Below are 15,356 nucleotides of genomic sequence, written 5' to 3' on the forward strand. Positions count from 1 at the left end.
CTGATTTCCACCCCCACCCCTGCACTTTCTGCACAGAGTTGTAAAAGACTCCTTGGGAGTGCGGAGATAAACCTGAATAAAGCAGAATTTGAATTGCTTTTTAGGGCACCTCATTTTAATGGCACCTCCCAACAGGCTGAGAGGAACAGGCAGGAATTCCTGATGAGGAGCACCAGAGACACAGTGAGAGCATGAACTGACACCTGGCCTGTAATCCAGGGAATTTCCCTCATTGCAACAGCAAAGGCTCCATCAATTTAAAAAAAGGGTTCTCAACCTGCTCTAAAATTTGTCATTTTTTGTTGCAGACACTGGGAAGTGCTCACAAGGATTAGCAGCCAGAAATTACTTCCACAAACACTTCAGTTGGGAGGAGACTGAATGGGAATTGGTGCAGGAATACAGCAGCGGATAAAACATTTGACAGCAGGAATTAATCATTTCAAATACTGAACAAATCAGCAAATAAACACCTTCAGCATCTGTGTGCAGACTGTCCCTTGCAGTAGGCCCTTCAATTTGGAATCACCAATTTGATGAAGGTTGGTCTCTCCTCTATATTGAATCATCAAATGTTTACTGTCCCTCAGCTTCCCTCTGTTTTTAGAATTATTCTCAGGAATAAAATGAGAATTCACTGTCAGCTTTGATGTTTAAGTGTATCCTGTTGAGCCTGCTAGACCTGGCTGGGAGACAGAAAAACAGGGTCTGTTTTGATCCCTGCTGAAAACAAGATGAAGAAGGAGGTAAAAATAAATCAACAAATAAGCCCTCCAAGTTGAGTTTAGTTTGTGCAAAGTCAGCTCGGGAAAAATTGATCTATTCCATCCTCAATTAATGAATAACAGCTGCATTAAAAACAAAGCCACAAATACATCACTGAAAATCAAAACTAGCTCTGGTAATATCTGTGTTAAGGATGCTTAAAAAAAATAAAATAAGAATTTTGCATTTTTTTTTCAGTTTTCCCACTGGCAGACTTCCTTTCCCAAGATAGGTTTGACTAGAACTCTAAATGCTGGCATCAAGAAGACAAGGGAGAGGCTCATCCTGCACCTGTTAGGTGCAAGGGTTGATGTGACAGAGAGCTGACAGGGTGAGGCCCCAGCACCCACTCTTGTGACAGGCATCACTGAAATGCAAAATCCTGAAAACTTTAACCACAGCAGAAGCTCCAGTGTGTAATGTACAAGCAGGGTACGAAGTCAGCTCAAGTTAATTTAAAATCTATCCATGGGCAGCTTTCCATTGACTTCCACGAGCACTGCTAACGGTGGCCAGGCAGTGGGAAAAGCCCCTGGAGCTGGGGGGTGAGAGGGACAGGATTCACATGGAACAAGGTCTGACTGTCCCTGGGGCATTTCCAGCAGAATCCTGGATTTAGGAGCTGTGAGTTCCAAAGTGCATTCCCTGGAGTTGCAGAGCAAAGCCTTGCTGATCATAACTGCAGCAGAGTGTGGAGCTGAGGGAAGATTTGAAGCAAGAACCTGACTTGGGCGCTGCCATTTGCCAGGAGAAGCTGCAGAGATGAAGAAAGAAGAGGTATTTAATTTGGCTTTGGAAACAGGTTAGAAATGACTGACCTACAAAAAAAAATTTAAAAAGGAGAGTGTTAGATGGAAAAAAAAAAAATCTCGATTCCAAATATTTGATTCAACCTGAAACAAAAGCATTTGTAATAATTCTTTCCCTCTTCTCACCTCTTTTGCAGCTTGAATTTTAAGCCAAGCCCAGCTAGCAATGCCCACATGGGCTGCTTGCTTCTGCATTTCCCTGGTGGAACTCGAAAGCGCCCACATTGTTTCCACACTTCCCAAATGTTCCCCCTCCGTTTATTTTTTCATCCCGTCTGTCCCCCGGCTCTCCCCGCCGCCCTTTCCAGCTGAAGTTTGTGTCATCTGTTCCCGGCGGGTTCCTTTTTTTAACTTGCGGGGCCTGCGCCAGCCCCCGAGCGCGGCAGGTGCGGGGCTGGGCCCGCGGCTCCGTCCCCGCCCGAGGGCTGAGGAGCAGGGATGGGATGGCAACACGGCTGCCAACCCACCGGGCTGGCCCTGCCCGCGGGTACCATCCCCTCCCGAGGGCTGAGGGCAGGGATGGGACTGCTGGGATGGCAACACGGCTGCCAACCCGCCGGGCTGGCCCTGCCCGCGGGTACCATCCCTGCCCGAGGGCTGAGGAGCAGGGCTGGGACTGCCGGGGATGGGGATGGGAACACGGCTGCCAACCCGCCGGGCTGGCCCTGCCCGCGCTCCCATCCCTGCCCGAGGGCTGCGGAGCAGGGCTGGGACTGCCGGGGATGGGGATGGGAACACGGCTGCCATCCTGCGGGGTTCGGTCCTGCCCGCGGGTACCATCCCTACCCGAGGGCTGAGGAGCAGGGCTGGGACTGCCGGGATGGGAACACGGCTGCCAACCCGCCGGGCTGGCCCTGCCCGCGGGTACCATCCCTGCCCGCGGCTCCCATCCCTGCCCGATGGCTGAGGAGCAGGGCTGGGACTGCCGGGGATGGGGATGGGAACGCGGCTGCCAACCTGCGGGGCTCGGCCCTGCCCGCGGCTCCCATCCCTGCCCGATGGCTGAGGAGCAGGGCTGGGACTGCCGGGGATGGGGATGGGAACACGGCTGCCAACCTGCCGGGCTCGGCCCTGCCCGCGGGCGGGGAGCGCAGCCGGGGATGCTCTGCTCGCCTGGTGATGCTCGGTGGTGATGCTGAAGGAGGAGGAGGAGGAGGAAGAGAAGGAGGGGGGAGCTGGCGGGACAGCCTGAGGTGGGCGGAGGGGGGAGGCGGGTGTTAAACCATCGCTCCGGGGAGGGCTGAGCATTTGCAAATTCCGGCTCCAGAGCGCGGGGAGCATCCTACAACCCACGCCGGGCCGCCAGCAGCGGCAGGGCAGGACGAGGCTTCCCGGCTCCCGGGGATCCCGAACGCCTCCTCCCCGGGCCGCCGTGCCCTGCCCGCGCTCCCGGAGCCGCAGCATCGCCCGCAGGCAGCGCTGAGCACAGCCCGGCCCCTGTCCCCGGCGCGCAGCACGGGCAGAGCCCTGGGTGAGTAATGCCGGAGCCCCGGTGCTGCAGGCAGGCCACAGCCAGCCCGGCCCTCCTGCACAGCCTGAGCGCTCAGGTGTGCGCCCGGAAGGTGCGGCAGGTCCCTGTCCGCTGCTAGGGCAGGCAGGCTGCGATCCTTGCCTGGAGAGGGATTTTTGAAAGGCTTCCCTCTATGAAAGCAAGTTACCTGTCACCACTTGGAATTACTCCTCACCTTGCACAGAACCTTCTCTCTTCCCCCCCAACCCTTTCTTTTCCTTTTTCCCTGCCTTACAACTTTCCCAGCCTTGTGGAGTTGCCTCCTTCATTTTCACCCGCAGATTTCCATAGGTAACAAGAAGCCAGTGCCACCCTGGGAGATTTCAGTCGTTGAAGATCAGTGCCAGCAAGTGTCTTAACACACCTGTGTGTTTTTCTTTTGTTCTCCACTAGGCTGAAAAGTCATGACAGCTGAAAAGACTATTCCTATAATTAATGGCAAGCCAGAAGATGCTTTGGACCCAGAAGCCTCAAGTACCAACCTCGTCCACAGCAATGATAAGAAAGTTCATGAAAGAGGTCACTGGAACAATAAGGTTGAATTTGTGCTTTCTGTGGCAGGGGAGATTATTGGGCTGGGAAATGTCTGGAGATTCCCATATCTTTGCTACAAGAATGGAGGAGGTAAGATGGCATCACGTGTGGCTTTACGTGGGAATTAAACAGTTAAGAGTGCTTTGCTGTGATTTATTGCACTAGTAAGAGAGATGTGTTCAGGATTTCAGTGCATGTGCAGACAGGGAAGCATTAACATCTGACAACTCAGAAAAATCGTTGTGTTTCTCTTTCCTTCTCTCCAAACACTGCGTGGTTTATTTTTACAAGTTGCTGTTGCGTTAGTAAATTGACGTATTTTTTTCAGGAGCATTTTTCATGCAGGAGAAGCCAGCATTCAGTTATAGTAGTACACTCTGTCTTCTGCATGTGAATACACACCCAGGCATACTTAACTAAGTTTGCCTGACACAGAAAAGAAGGCAGCACTTCATTTGTCACAGCAGTTTACTTTGGAGAGGATGAGTATTTTTTTTTTTCTAATAATGCCACAAAGACTAAATTTCTTTTCTTTGTCGCATGAAATTTTTATACCTCATTGCTCTTTTTTTTCCCCTCAGTACTTCCCCAATTCCTACAGCAAGGTAGGGGAAGATGTAAAACTACAGGTTACTCAAAGAGAGCAAGCCCTAATAAACATAACATGTGAATGTTATTTGAGAGAGAAAAGAGCAGCCTCAACTTCTACAGAGTATAACATGTGGCATGTATTGGTTATAGCCAACTATAAACTGTATAAGATAAATGACAGTTGAGAATAAGCACATCAGCTGGGACTTGGGCAGCAAGAAAGTAAATTACAAACTCAGTTTAGAATTCTGTGGTGGACTGGGTTCAACTTTCTTCCCACTTAAGGCCTGAGTCAGTGGCAGTGTAAACACAGAGGCTGGAAGAAAAATAGGATGTTCAGGGCTGATAAGCACTGATCTGCTCCTTGATGGGTTTGTTTGCTCTGCCAATTTTCTATTCCTTGTCCCTCCTTATCTGAACTCAGGGATGGTTTTTAGCCCATTTTGTGTGCTGTTTCTACAAGACAAATCCTGCTGTGCAAATTGTGTTTATTGTTGGAAGTTCCTTTCTTTATGTCTCTGTATTTTGGCCAAACGTAGGTACAAAGAGTTCAGCTCTTTAGAGAATGCTGCTACCAGATCCTGAATATTAACATGCTGCACATCATATACACAACCCTTTCTTGTTGATGGTCAAAGTGTTCCCAGAGAACTTTTGGCAGAGGAAATGACAGGAATATATTTTTGGGGTGCGATTTTTTTGGTTTCTTGCAGCTTTAGGTGCCCATTTGTAGGTGTGTACCAACTTGTCAAAAGCTGATGCTATCATTTTAAAGGCTGTAACATGAGGTAGAAGGAATTTTAATCATTGTTTTGGGTGATTTGAAGAAAAATTAATTACTTAAATATCATATTTTATCACCACTGAACTCTTTAAGAGTAGAATAAGGGGGTGTGATTTAATTGCTCGTGTCCTGGCACCATGGGACATTTGCCATTGACCAGTTTTAGTCAATGAAGGCTCAGTCTGTGAGCTTGTGTAACCCCCTGCTGGAATTAAACCAGAGTTTGTTTTTAGTGCTTAAATTTGATGTATCCAACCCCTTGGCGTGTGCTAGGGGAAGACAGTGGTAAATATCTGAGCTAGTTGTGAAATAAATTTCTCTTTACAGAACAAATCTAGAAGCTGTAGTTTGGAACTTGTGAGGTGTGACCTCTCTAGCACTTACTCCAAGTCATAACAGGAGTGTAGGAATAATCATCCATAAGTTTAGGCTGTGGATGTTCAGGTTTTGAGGAAAATTGATTTCTTTGTGTTTTTAGAATGAGGTATTTCTTGGAATATGATCTTTTTGCTGGGCATCCTGATGTTTTCTAATGTTCCTGATGTATGCCGGTTGGAAAAACAAGCTGGTAATTTGGATTTCCACAAGTTGCATTGTTAAACTCACTGTGATAGCGTGTATGATGATGCTGGCCAGTAAATTATCCAGAGGAGCCATGCAAGTATTCCATTCTTTGTGGAATCCCTGTGGATTGCTTGAGAGGCACCTGGGGTTCATCTCTAGGGAAATTTCCTGGCTGAAGGAAGAGACTCCTGGTGATGAGATGAAAGAAACTCAGTCAGAGCAGGTGGATGTAGTTTTCTCAGCTTTCTAATCAGGGAGATCGAATCAGGGTGAAGCACAGCAGCTGTTGCAGGGTGTGGCTGTGCTGTGTTTGCTGTAGTTCACTACCTGTGCTGGAGTTTACTGTCAGCATCCAACCAAAATGCTGATGCTTTATTTTCTTAAAATTTCACATCAATATTCCTGGCTGATAAGGTCAGGCCCTGCTTTTCTGTCCTTGTAAGTAGTTCTGAAGTTTGTTTCCTCATCCCCTTTTCACAATCCTTATGGTATAAATAACATGAAAAGGATTTCTCAGCTTTAATATCTGTAACGCTTCCTCACCCCTGAGAAAAGCAAGGAGGGTGGTGCAGACTGATGTGGTGCTGGGCAGAGCAGAAGTCTGAGCTGAGCATGGCTGTGATCTTTGTGTTTGAGAGACTCCTGAGCTGACTTTGACCTGGCTGAGGAACTTTGACCTGGTCTGTTTTAGTCCATGGCCCTGCTTTACAGGTTAATGTTGGCCATTTGGGGCAGGATAAACCCTTCCTGCACTGCACTGATGGCTCCCAGCTGATCCTTCCCATAATGGAAAAACCCTCACTGAGGAGCCCTGTACATTCTAACCAACACCCCTTCAATATCCACCCTCAGGTGCTTTCCTCATCCCCTACGTGGTCTTTTTTATTTGCTGTGGAATACCAGTATTTTTCTTGGAGACGGCCTTGGGACAGTTTACAAGTGAAGGAGGCATCACATGCTGGAGGAAAGTTTGCCCTCTCTTTGAAGGTAACAGTTCTGTGTTCTACTGCAAAAGAAAGCATTCCATTTGAAGTAAAATGAAATAAATTGTATCAAAATTAAAGTTAAGATAAACTTAAGAGTAAGCTTTTGTTTTTAAATTAAATAGAGCCTCAAAAGCAGAAGTTTTCTTTACTATCTCACTTTTTGTTTTGCTCCTCCAGGCATTGGCTATGCTACCCAAGTTATAGAAGCACACCTAAATGTATATTACATCATCATTTTAGCATGGGCTATCTTCTATTTGTTCAACTGCTTTACTACAGAGCTTCCCTGGGCTTCCTGTGGCCACGAATGGAATACAGGTATGACCCCAGCAGAGATTACCACTATAAAAATCCTCTCAGGTGATTATTATATTGAAATGTCCTGAACAAAGCTATTGATGTAGCAAAATCTGTGCAAATGGGCCAGTCTCATCCCACTACAGCAAAAAAAGGAAACCTGGAGTGAAACTGCCTTGGACCTTTTTGGGTTAGGTCATTGTAAAGCATTTACTCCTCTAGAATATAATGTCAGCAGAAAAAGACTATGGATTTGTTAATTCTGTAAGATCTCCTGGCTAAATCCCAAGACTCTCATTTGCAATCATATCTATTCTCCCTGAACACAGTGAGTGAATTCTGCAGCAGAGAATGACCTGATGACAGGTTGCAATCTTGCTCTTTCACTCTAATGAAGTCAGGAGGAGTTTGAATGGAGAGAGAAAAATATTAAATGTGGATCTTTGGAATTGCTCTTTTAAATGCCAGATGTTGAGGGATAATGTTCATCAAGCTACTTCTGGAAATGTAGTCTCATAAATAATCCTTGCTGCATGTAAAGTAGCCTCCTGCATGAAGGATGAGGTATGTATTCAGGAGGGTTTGCAGGGTAGGGCTCTGCATCTGTCCTCTCATTGATATTTATAGCTGTCATTCTCTGCTTACTGAGTCTCTAGATCCCAAACATCCATGGGGAGGATCTCATCCCACTCTCCTTGTTCCTGAAATTTTGCATGTATCCCTTATATGAATCCAATTTCAAATCAAGTACCCATCATGTTGTCTTTCATAGTTTTCACTAATTGGCCATTTTTTGTGTTCTTTGAGCACACCTAAAGCTGCCTGAAATCTTAGTTTCTGCAATATTAGGGAGGTAATTTTGGGCCCAGTAGATGTGGAAGGCTTTGGTATCAATTTTGGCAGCCCTGCCAAGGAGCTTGGCCAGTGTTATCACTGCTCAAATGCTCCACAGTGCTGAGCTGCTTTGGCCTTTGTGTTAGAGAGAATAATAATAGTGATAATAATAATAATAAAAGCAGTGATAAGCCAGAGGAAATACCCACTTTCTTTACCAGGAAAAAGTGGGAGTTTATGGCTGGCCATGTTCCCTTTGTAGCCATAAACTAGTGAAGCAGCAGCTGGAGTAGGAGCACGTTGTAATTGTAATTCCCAATCCATTGCCTCAATGTTTCTTTTGTCTGCCTGAGGTGATTTGTTGGCCCTGTGCCTCTGGGAAGTGTTGTAGGAGAGTTCTCATGGATGTTTCTCTGAGTTATCATAACCTGGTGTTGCATAAGTAGCAGCTGTGCCCCCTTAGTGCCCCCAAAAATCCCTTCCAGAAAATGTGGTGTAGAGTGGGGGCTTTCCAAGGTGCACAAAGTGGGACATGAACAAGAACTGTACTTGCATGTCAACATAGCAAACTCTTTTATTTTTTTTTTGGTTGTTTTCTAGAAAACTGTGTGGAATTTCAAAAACTCAACATGAGCAACTGCAGTCAAGTCTCTTTACAAAATGCCACTTCTCCAGTGATGGAATTCTGGGAGTAAGTGCACAAAAACTTTCTATTTGATCAGACTATTCACTACCTTTCTATTTGATCAGACTAGACTATTCATTACCTTGCAATGATTTAGACCTTGTAACCCTAGAGCACTTAGGGGTGTGAGTTCAGCTGGAAATTTTCTTATCCAGCCATGGTCTGGATAAGAAAATTTAACTCTTTTTAACTCTTTTTTAAGAGGATACAAGGAAAGGAATTCCATATCCTGAAAGGACATAGAACAAAATGTGCCACTTGCTCGGGAGCTTGGCTCCTGCTGCTGGAGGAAAGAGCCTCCAACCCATACTAATGAGGAGGCAAAGGTGAAAGAAAGAAGATGATTTACAATATTCCTTTATTTTTTTTTCCTTCCCCCCCAAATGTTTCTTCCCTTAGGAGTTTGAGAGCTACATCCTCATCCTTGTTTCAGCTAACTAATACTCTGGCTTCTGGATCTCATTATTTTTTAAAGGACTGTGTAAGTGTTAGTTATTCAGCTAGAATAACAGCAGAGTTTAACTCTCTCCTGTCCCCCTGACTCTGATTTCTTGTTAGACTAAGGGAAGAAAATCAGATGTTTGCAGAGGATGATCTGCTTTTGTGGTGACATATTTTTTCTGACTATAAATATTTAATCAGCGCAGTGTAGCCTCCCATTTGTTCCTTGCAGGGTTTAGTGTGTGTTAAGCCAATCAGAGAAATGGAATGTTACTTTGAATTCTGAGTGATTTCACAATTCAAAGCTTGTTACACAATTCTGGGTTACTACAATTTCTTGAGGACCCATTAATTTTATTTTTAAGACAGAGCCTTTTTCTGAGGCTGTTTTGTGTTCAGGACAGCAACAGCTACACTTTAAAGAACCAGGAATTAAAACTCCTTGAAGGGAGAACTCTACATTGACTTAATTTCCTTCAATCTTAGGACATGCTATTGTCTGCCTGAATCTCTTTTTCTTGCTACATCAGTAAGTTTAGATTTCATGAGTTATTTCAGCAAATAATACTGTTTTATTTAAAAATAAAATACCTCCCCCAACTAAATTAAACCTGATTAATATGAGAGACATATGCACTCTCTGGGTAAAACTGAAATTTTATTTTCTGTTGAAATTTTCAATAATCTGAACACCTAACACCTTAAATCAAAATATATCTACCCACAGATAACATTTCAGAATAAACAAGAGTTTCTCAGGTGGTGTCACTTAATCCATGCAACTTTACCAGATTTTTGCTAAAATAAAATATAGTTCTTTGGGACAACGAGAATTAAGTCTTAACATCAGTGGAATAAATGAACAATACATTTGCTCAAGTATTAGCCAATTTACCCTCTGCATTTATATGATTTTTCAACAATATTCCCAACTCTGCCACTGATGGTAACTCCAGTTATCCAGAGAAGTAGGAAAGGTTTAGTTCAGTTCTATGGAGGGCACAGAGTAAGTTTTACACTCTCATATTCCTATGGTTTTACACACTCAGATTTCTGTGGTTTTGTGGGTTTTGTGTTAGTGCTCATCTCTGGAGTGCCTGAATTCCTGGGTCACTGTTATTTTGAAGCACAAACAAATCCATTTTAAGGATGTCCCTTCTCAGGGATCTCTGAAAATGAAGCTAAACAAGATTGTCTGGCTCTGTTTGCAATCAAGTTGCAGTGGGTTTTAATCCCTTCCATTTCGGGGCATATTTCCCTGCCTGATTTTGGCCAAATCAGGAATAAATTACGAAACTAGAAAGGAGAATCAGATTTAGCCCTTTCTCTAGCTGGTTGTACAGTCTTGTCAATAAAAAGTTGAAAATACACATTCCAAATCTTTTAAAATCACAAACACTTAAAAAAAAAAAAGTTAAATTAAATAATCTGTTATTTATTTGGAATGCCTGTCTTTATTGTGTCACAGACAAACTTTTTGTAACACTAACAGTTTGCTGGCCAAAATAAGTTAAGATATTAAACTTTTCTACTTTCTCAGTCCAAGTAAAACTGGAGTTGCATAGTTTTGCACACAGGAAATAAATGTACTCTCTTCCTGCTAAGGAAAGTGTTTGCCCTGTTTGAAATTTAAGTAGTTATGATGTTGCATGGCTTCAAAATTGGAAAAAAAAACCCCATGAAAAACCAGTTTCATAGTGGAAGAATGAGCTTTATTAAAAATCAGGAATGATTTTGCCTTGAAATAACTAATTGGAATTAAGATTACAATTAAATTATGTCTTAAATATCAGACATAAAAGCACAGCAGGGTCTTTCTGTATAAAGAGCAGACCACAGAGCAGTTCATACAAAGTGAATATTGCTAGAAGGGTTACTTTGTGTGGAGATAAGTGTTATCAGCAACGTTATTTCCCTCAGCTAGAGGTGGTGTTCTCATCATGCTGCTTTATGATTTTGTAAATTCTGCTGCCAGGAGCCACAAACTCATTGCAAGCTTGTTGAAACAAACAGTAAAAAGGAGAGTTGCTGGAGCAGGGAAGGGGGAGGCTCCAGGTTTCTTCTGAAGAACCATTCAGAACCTTCACACTTTGCTCCCTGCAATGCCAAGGCTGCCATTGAAACTCCTCTGAGTTAAATAAAGCCAATTTATTGTGTGAAGGGTTGGCTGTGGGGGGAAAAAATGGGGTTTTGTAGTTTTTGTTTGGTTGGTTTTTTGTTTTTTTTTTTTTTTTTGTCTGTTGATTTAATCTGTGGATTAGAGTGGTAATTGTTGTGCAGTGATCCTGTCTGCTTTTTGTGAGTGAGCTTGTTTACATGTGAAACTCAGCCCTGCATTTGTAAAGTGTCAGGCTGATGCTGCAGCTCTCCTTTCACAACCATGTCCCACTGCCACAGCCTTTTACGGTAATTACACCATCTTCAGATGGTTTTAACTAAACCCAGCCTAACAAGAAGAGACTCAGTAATTCCCCAGTGGCTTTGCGGTGCTCTGTGCTGCTCTCAAGCTCAGTGCTTCAATCTGAGAGCTCCTCATCCTGGGCAGGTTCAGGTTGTTGTTTCACACAGGATTTACGTTCCCAAAGTGCCACCAGAGGTTGGGAGCAGGGGGATAAGTTGGATTTGGATTTAAGTGTGTAAATTAATACATCAGGCCCAAACCATCTTTATTTCTGGCTTTGGAAAGGAATTTTTTCCCTTTTACCTGGTGCTGCTAAGTCTTTTCCACCAGCTAGGCTGTAAGGCTCAGCCCTTATTTACACACGACTGGAAGTAAATCCAAATCCTCAGCTGGCTTGAGGATTGCAAACCCAAACTCCAGCCTCTCTGCTGAAATATTTGTGGGTTTTGCTGTTTCTGCAGCCTTGGCAAGTCCTAAAGCTGTGGCTGAAGTCAGCCAGGGACTGAGCCATCAGCAGAGGTGGCAGAGGACACCTGGCAGTGCCATGAAGCTTTTCCAGCTCCCCTTCCTCAGGTGTGCCCAGAGGATGCTGCTCCCTCAGCCAGAATAGTCTGACCTCTGAGAATTCATCTTCTCTCCCTGCTTTGGTAACTGTCTCACACAGAAAGTTTAATTTTTGTCTTGCACAGACTGTTTCTTTGTTAAAACAAACCAAGGAAGGACCTTTGGTAACTGTCTCACACAGAGGGTGAAAGTTTAATTTTTGTCTTGCACAGACTGTTTCTTTGTTAAAACAAACCAAGGAAGGATTCAGAGAGAAATCCTCCAGCAGGTCCTAGGTGCTGTTTTCCTCCTGGTACACTCTAAAGAACCTCATTAAGCTTCCAAACTTTAAACGTTTTTGTGAGACTGTAATTGATGACCATTTCCCTGTAGCTACACAGTGGAAATGGGCTGATCCTGCTGGAGGTGCAGCAAAACCAGAGTTTGGACACTCTTTTATTTTTTTTTCCTGCTTAGAAATATCTATTTCTGTCAGTGTTTTAAGGCTTCATTTGAGAGAGCAGACACCACTGACAACTGATCAAAATTAGGGGATTAAAGGATTTCTTACTCAAGAAGGCCTTGCAAGCTGCAGCCTTGAGAAGTTCCAAATTCTGTGTGTACAGGGAAGCAGCTAAACTGATAAAAATTCACTTTTTATTCTTCAAACTCACTATTGCTGTGTTCCAGAGGACAGATAAGAGTCTGAATTTCCACTTTTCCCTTCATTCTCATGCCAGCATTCAGAGACTTGACCTGTTTTGTCCCATCTATGGCCTCACCCCAATTGTATAGTTTAAGAATTTTCTAAGAAAAAGTAATAATCACACTTTCAAGGTGTGGCACATAGAATTTTTGGTATCCAAAATTTGAATAGTTAATACTGGTAGCTGCTAATTACTGCTAAATTAAAGCAGAGTATGAAAAAGCACTGTGGCTGTGGGTAAGGGTGCATTTGCAGCCTGGCAAATGGAGGGGAGATGCTCTGATCCATCATTTTTCTGCTTTCCTAGGAGAGGAAATTGCCTGGCAGGTGTGAGGGCTGCAGCCATGCCCCTATGCCCTTTTGGCTGCTGCTCCAGTCTGTCCCCACAGGCAGGAATTGGAGCTTTCCAGTGCCTGGGAAGGGAGCTGGACAGAAAGAGGAGCCACAGCTTTGTGGCTGATTCCACCTCAATGGTTTTTTATTGGCTGTGTAGCAACAACTTGGTGCTCTGTTCAAGGAGGTCTGGTTGTTGGCCTGTCACTCTCTGGAGGGGGTGACACATCCCCAGCCTTTCCAAGTAAAGCCTAGTGAGAAAAAACATTGGTTTTGTCTGGGCTAAAAGAAAAGGGGCTGTTCTCAGCAAAAAGGAAAAGGCACAAACCCTTTCCTTGCAAAGTCAAAGAAGAGGTTTTTTCCTGTTTCATTCAGGCTACAAACGAGTGCAGGAGTCACACTGTGGTTAATCCTCAGCACACTGAAAAGTCAGGGGTGAGCTGAGCCTGCTCAGTGCCCGGGGGATCCAGCACCACCCCGAACCAGCCCCTTTGTGGGTGTCTTGTAGGACATTGAGCAGTGCCAGACCCTCCTCTTGCTGCCCAGCTCATAAGGGGCCGTGTGAAAATGGCTTTTTCTTTGGAGCCTCGTGAGCTCTCCATCTGGGTTTGCCTCAAGATCACTGACTTTGCCTGACTTCAGCTGAAAAAAGCAAATGGGATGGGTAGCAAAATGCTGCCAATTTTTCCTGTATTGAGGGCTGGACCCTAAGTCAGGAGGATGAAGTTCCATGGTTTTTGATTTTTACACTTCCTGTTGTACGTAACACTTTCACTATGGATGATAAAAAATGACCTTCAAGTTTGCAAATTCTCCTGACTTTGTACTGCTCTGGGAATTTGTAGCATTTTCTGTGTTAAAATACAGTCAAGTTTTGGCTTGCAGCGGTGTCAAAACCAGAAATCAAATGTTTGTAGCAAAGGTCCTACGTGAGCTATTTAAAATATCCCTTAATTGCACAACTGTTAAAATTTTAAAAATGTTATTATTGCTACTAATGGTAGGTAACATGCACAGAAACTGAGTGAGGTGCTTAAAATTATGATCTTTAGAAGCTGCTGGCTTAGATATCCAATTTTGCTGAAGAATGGTCAGTCTGTTTTATTTGTAACAACAAGGGCATTTTCATTATTGGGGTTAAGATAGGAATGTGTGTTCAGACTTGCACATCTGTATAAGCACTTTTTGCTGTTGTAGGGAAAGAATGACATGAGAGAAGCACATTTTGCTTGAAGGGGTGAAATTAATATAAAATGGAAGGTCTAAAACAGCAAAACCTCAGGGGTGCCATGATGGGCTTGGCCAAAACAGCCACAAGCAGCACAAGCCAAAATAACCAGGAGTGTTTCTTCTGCCTTTGCCAGGGGTTCACTGGTTTCTCATAACTTGTTGGTTTGCTGGGTTTTTTGTCAGGGTTTTAAAATTATTTTTTAAATTAACTATTTTTAAAATTTTAATAATTTTTTTATTATTTTTTATTAAAACTCTTCCATTGAAAGGCCTCCCTTCAGCTATATCTGGTTTTATGCAATTATAAAACCAGCTGATCCCCTTTTTCCTGAATTGTTATATACAACATCCTACAAATATCTACACAAACTTTTAAATCGTCTAGAAAACTGAAAGTAGCAAGTATCTACACAAACTTTAAAATCTTCCAGAAAACTGACAATAGGAAGTGTCCACGCATACTTGGAAATCTGGAAGACTGCAGTTAGGAAGTATCTATACAAACTTTGACATTTGCAAAACTGAAAGTAGGAAGTATCTACACAAACTTTTAATTCTAGAAAAGTGAAAGTAGGAAGCGTCTACACAAACTTAAATCTGAAAAACTGAAATTAGGAACTGTCTAGATAAACTTTTAAATTTGAAAAACTGAAAGTAGGATACTTCTGGTGCCATTTGCTGGCTGAAACCAGTTAGTCCTCTCCAGCAGCTCCCACAGGACAAGCTGGAAAGTCCCATCCATGTTTGACAAAGTTACCCACTCCAGGAATTATTTCCTTTGCTGGTTGACCACAGGAAAGAGATGTGTGAGACTGGAAGTGCCAACAAATCACATGGAACTCTTCCAAGGCACATTTTTCATACCTCTGTAATCCCTCAAATATCCAAGTAAAGAAGAGACTTTTATTTCCAGCTGTCCAGGAATGTTTCCAGTACATTTATTCCCTGTCTTGGAATTGGGAATGGGAAGGGCTTTGCCAAGAGGGATTTTAAAGATGCACAAGCGACTGAAAACATCATTTAACAGGAATCACATTCCTCTGTGTTTTGGCTATCTCAGCATGGATACTATGTAAAGGACAGATTTCCATGCAATTCATCAAGCCTTTGTCTACTTTTGGCTCTTGAAAAAATGTCATCATAAATAAAATTAAATGTTTAGACACTTTTTAAGCATATTTCCCAATTATGGCTTTGTAGATTCAGGATGTTAACAGAAAGGGTCGTTGCTTGGGATTTTAAATCAAATTAAATGCTGAAAGGAGATGTGTTTTTACTGTGCAAAAATTATAATGAGCACAGGTTGGAAGAAACAAAACAAAATAACTTTTTTTAAATTATTT

General features: G+C 43.4%; 1 protein-coding gene across 1 annotated transcript in view; it reads left to right on the plus strand.

Annotated features, from left to right (window-relative positions):
- Positions 1 to 3,483: 3,483 nt before the first annotated feature.
- The window catches only part of SLC6A11 (solute carrier family 6 member 11), an 88,289-nt gene continuing 76,416 nt past the window's right edge, over positions 3,484 to 15,356 (plus strand). The window contains exons 1-4 of the mRNA XM_041489955.1: positions 3,484 to 3,708; positions 6,410 to 6,544; positions 6,721 to 6,861; positions 8,275 to 8,365. Coding sequence (XP_041345889.1) covers positions 3,489 to 3,708; positions 6,410 to 6,544; positions 6,721 to 6,861; positions 8,275 to 8,365 — 587 coding nt within the window. The 5' untranslated portion in view covers positions 3,484 to 3,488. The remainder of the gene's footprint in view (positions 3,709 to 6,409; positions 6,545 to 6,720; positions 6,862 to 8,274; positions 8,366 to 15,356) is intronic.

Source organism: Pyrgilauda ruficollis, unplaced genomic scaffold, assembly GCF_017590135.1.
Source record: "Pyrgilauda ruficollis isolate IOZ18807 unplaced genomic scaffold, ASM1759013v1 scaffold97, whole genome shotgun sequence".
NCBI classification, from domain to species: Eukaryota; Metazoa; Chordata; class Aves; order Passeriformes; family Passeridae; genus Pyrgilauda; species Pyrgilauda ruficollis.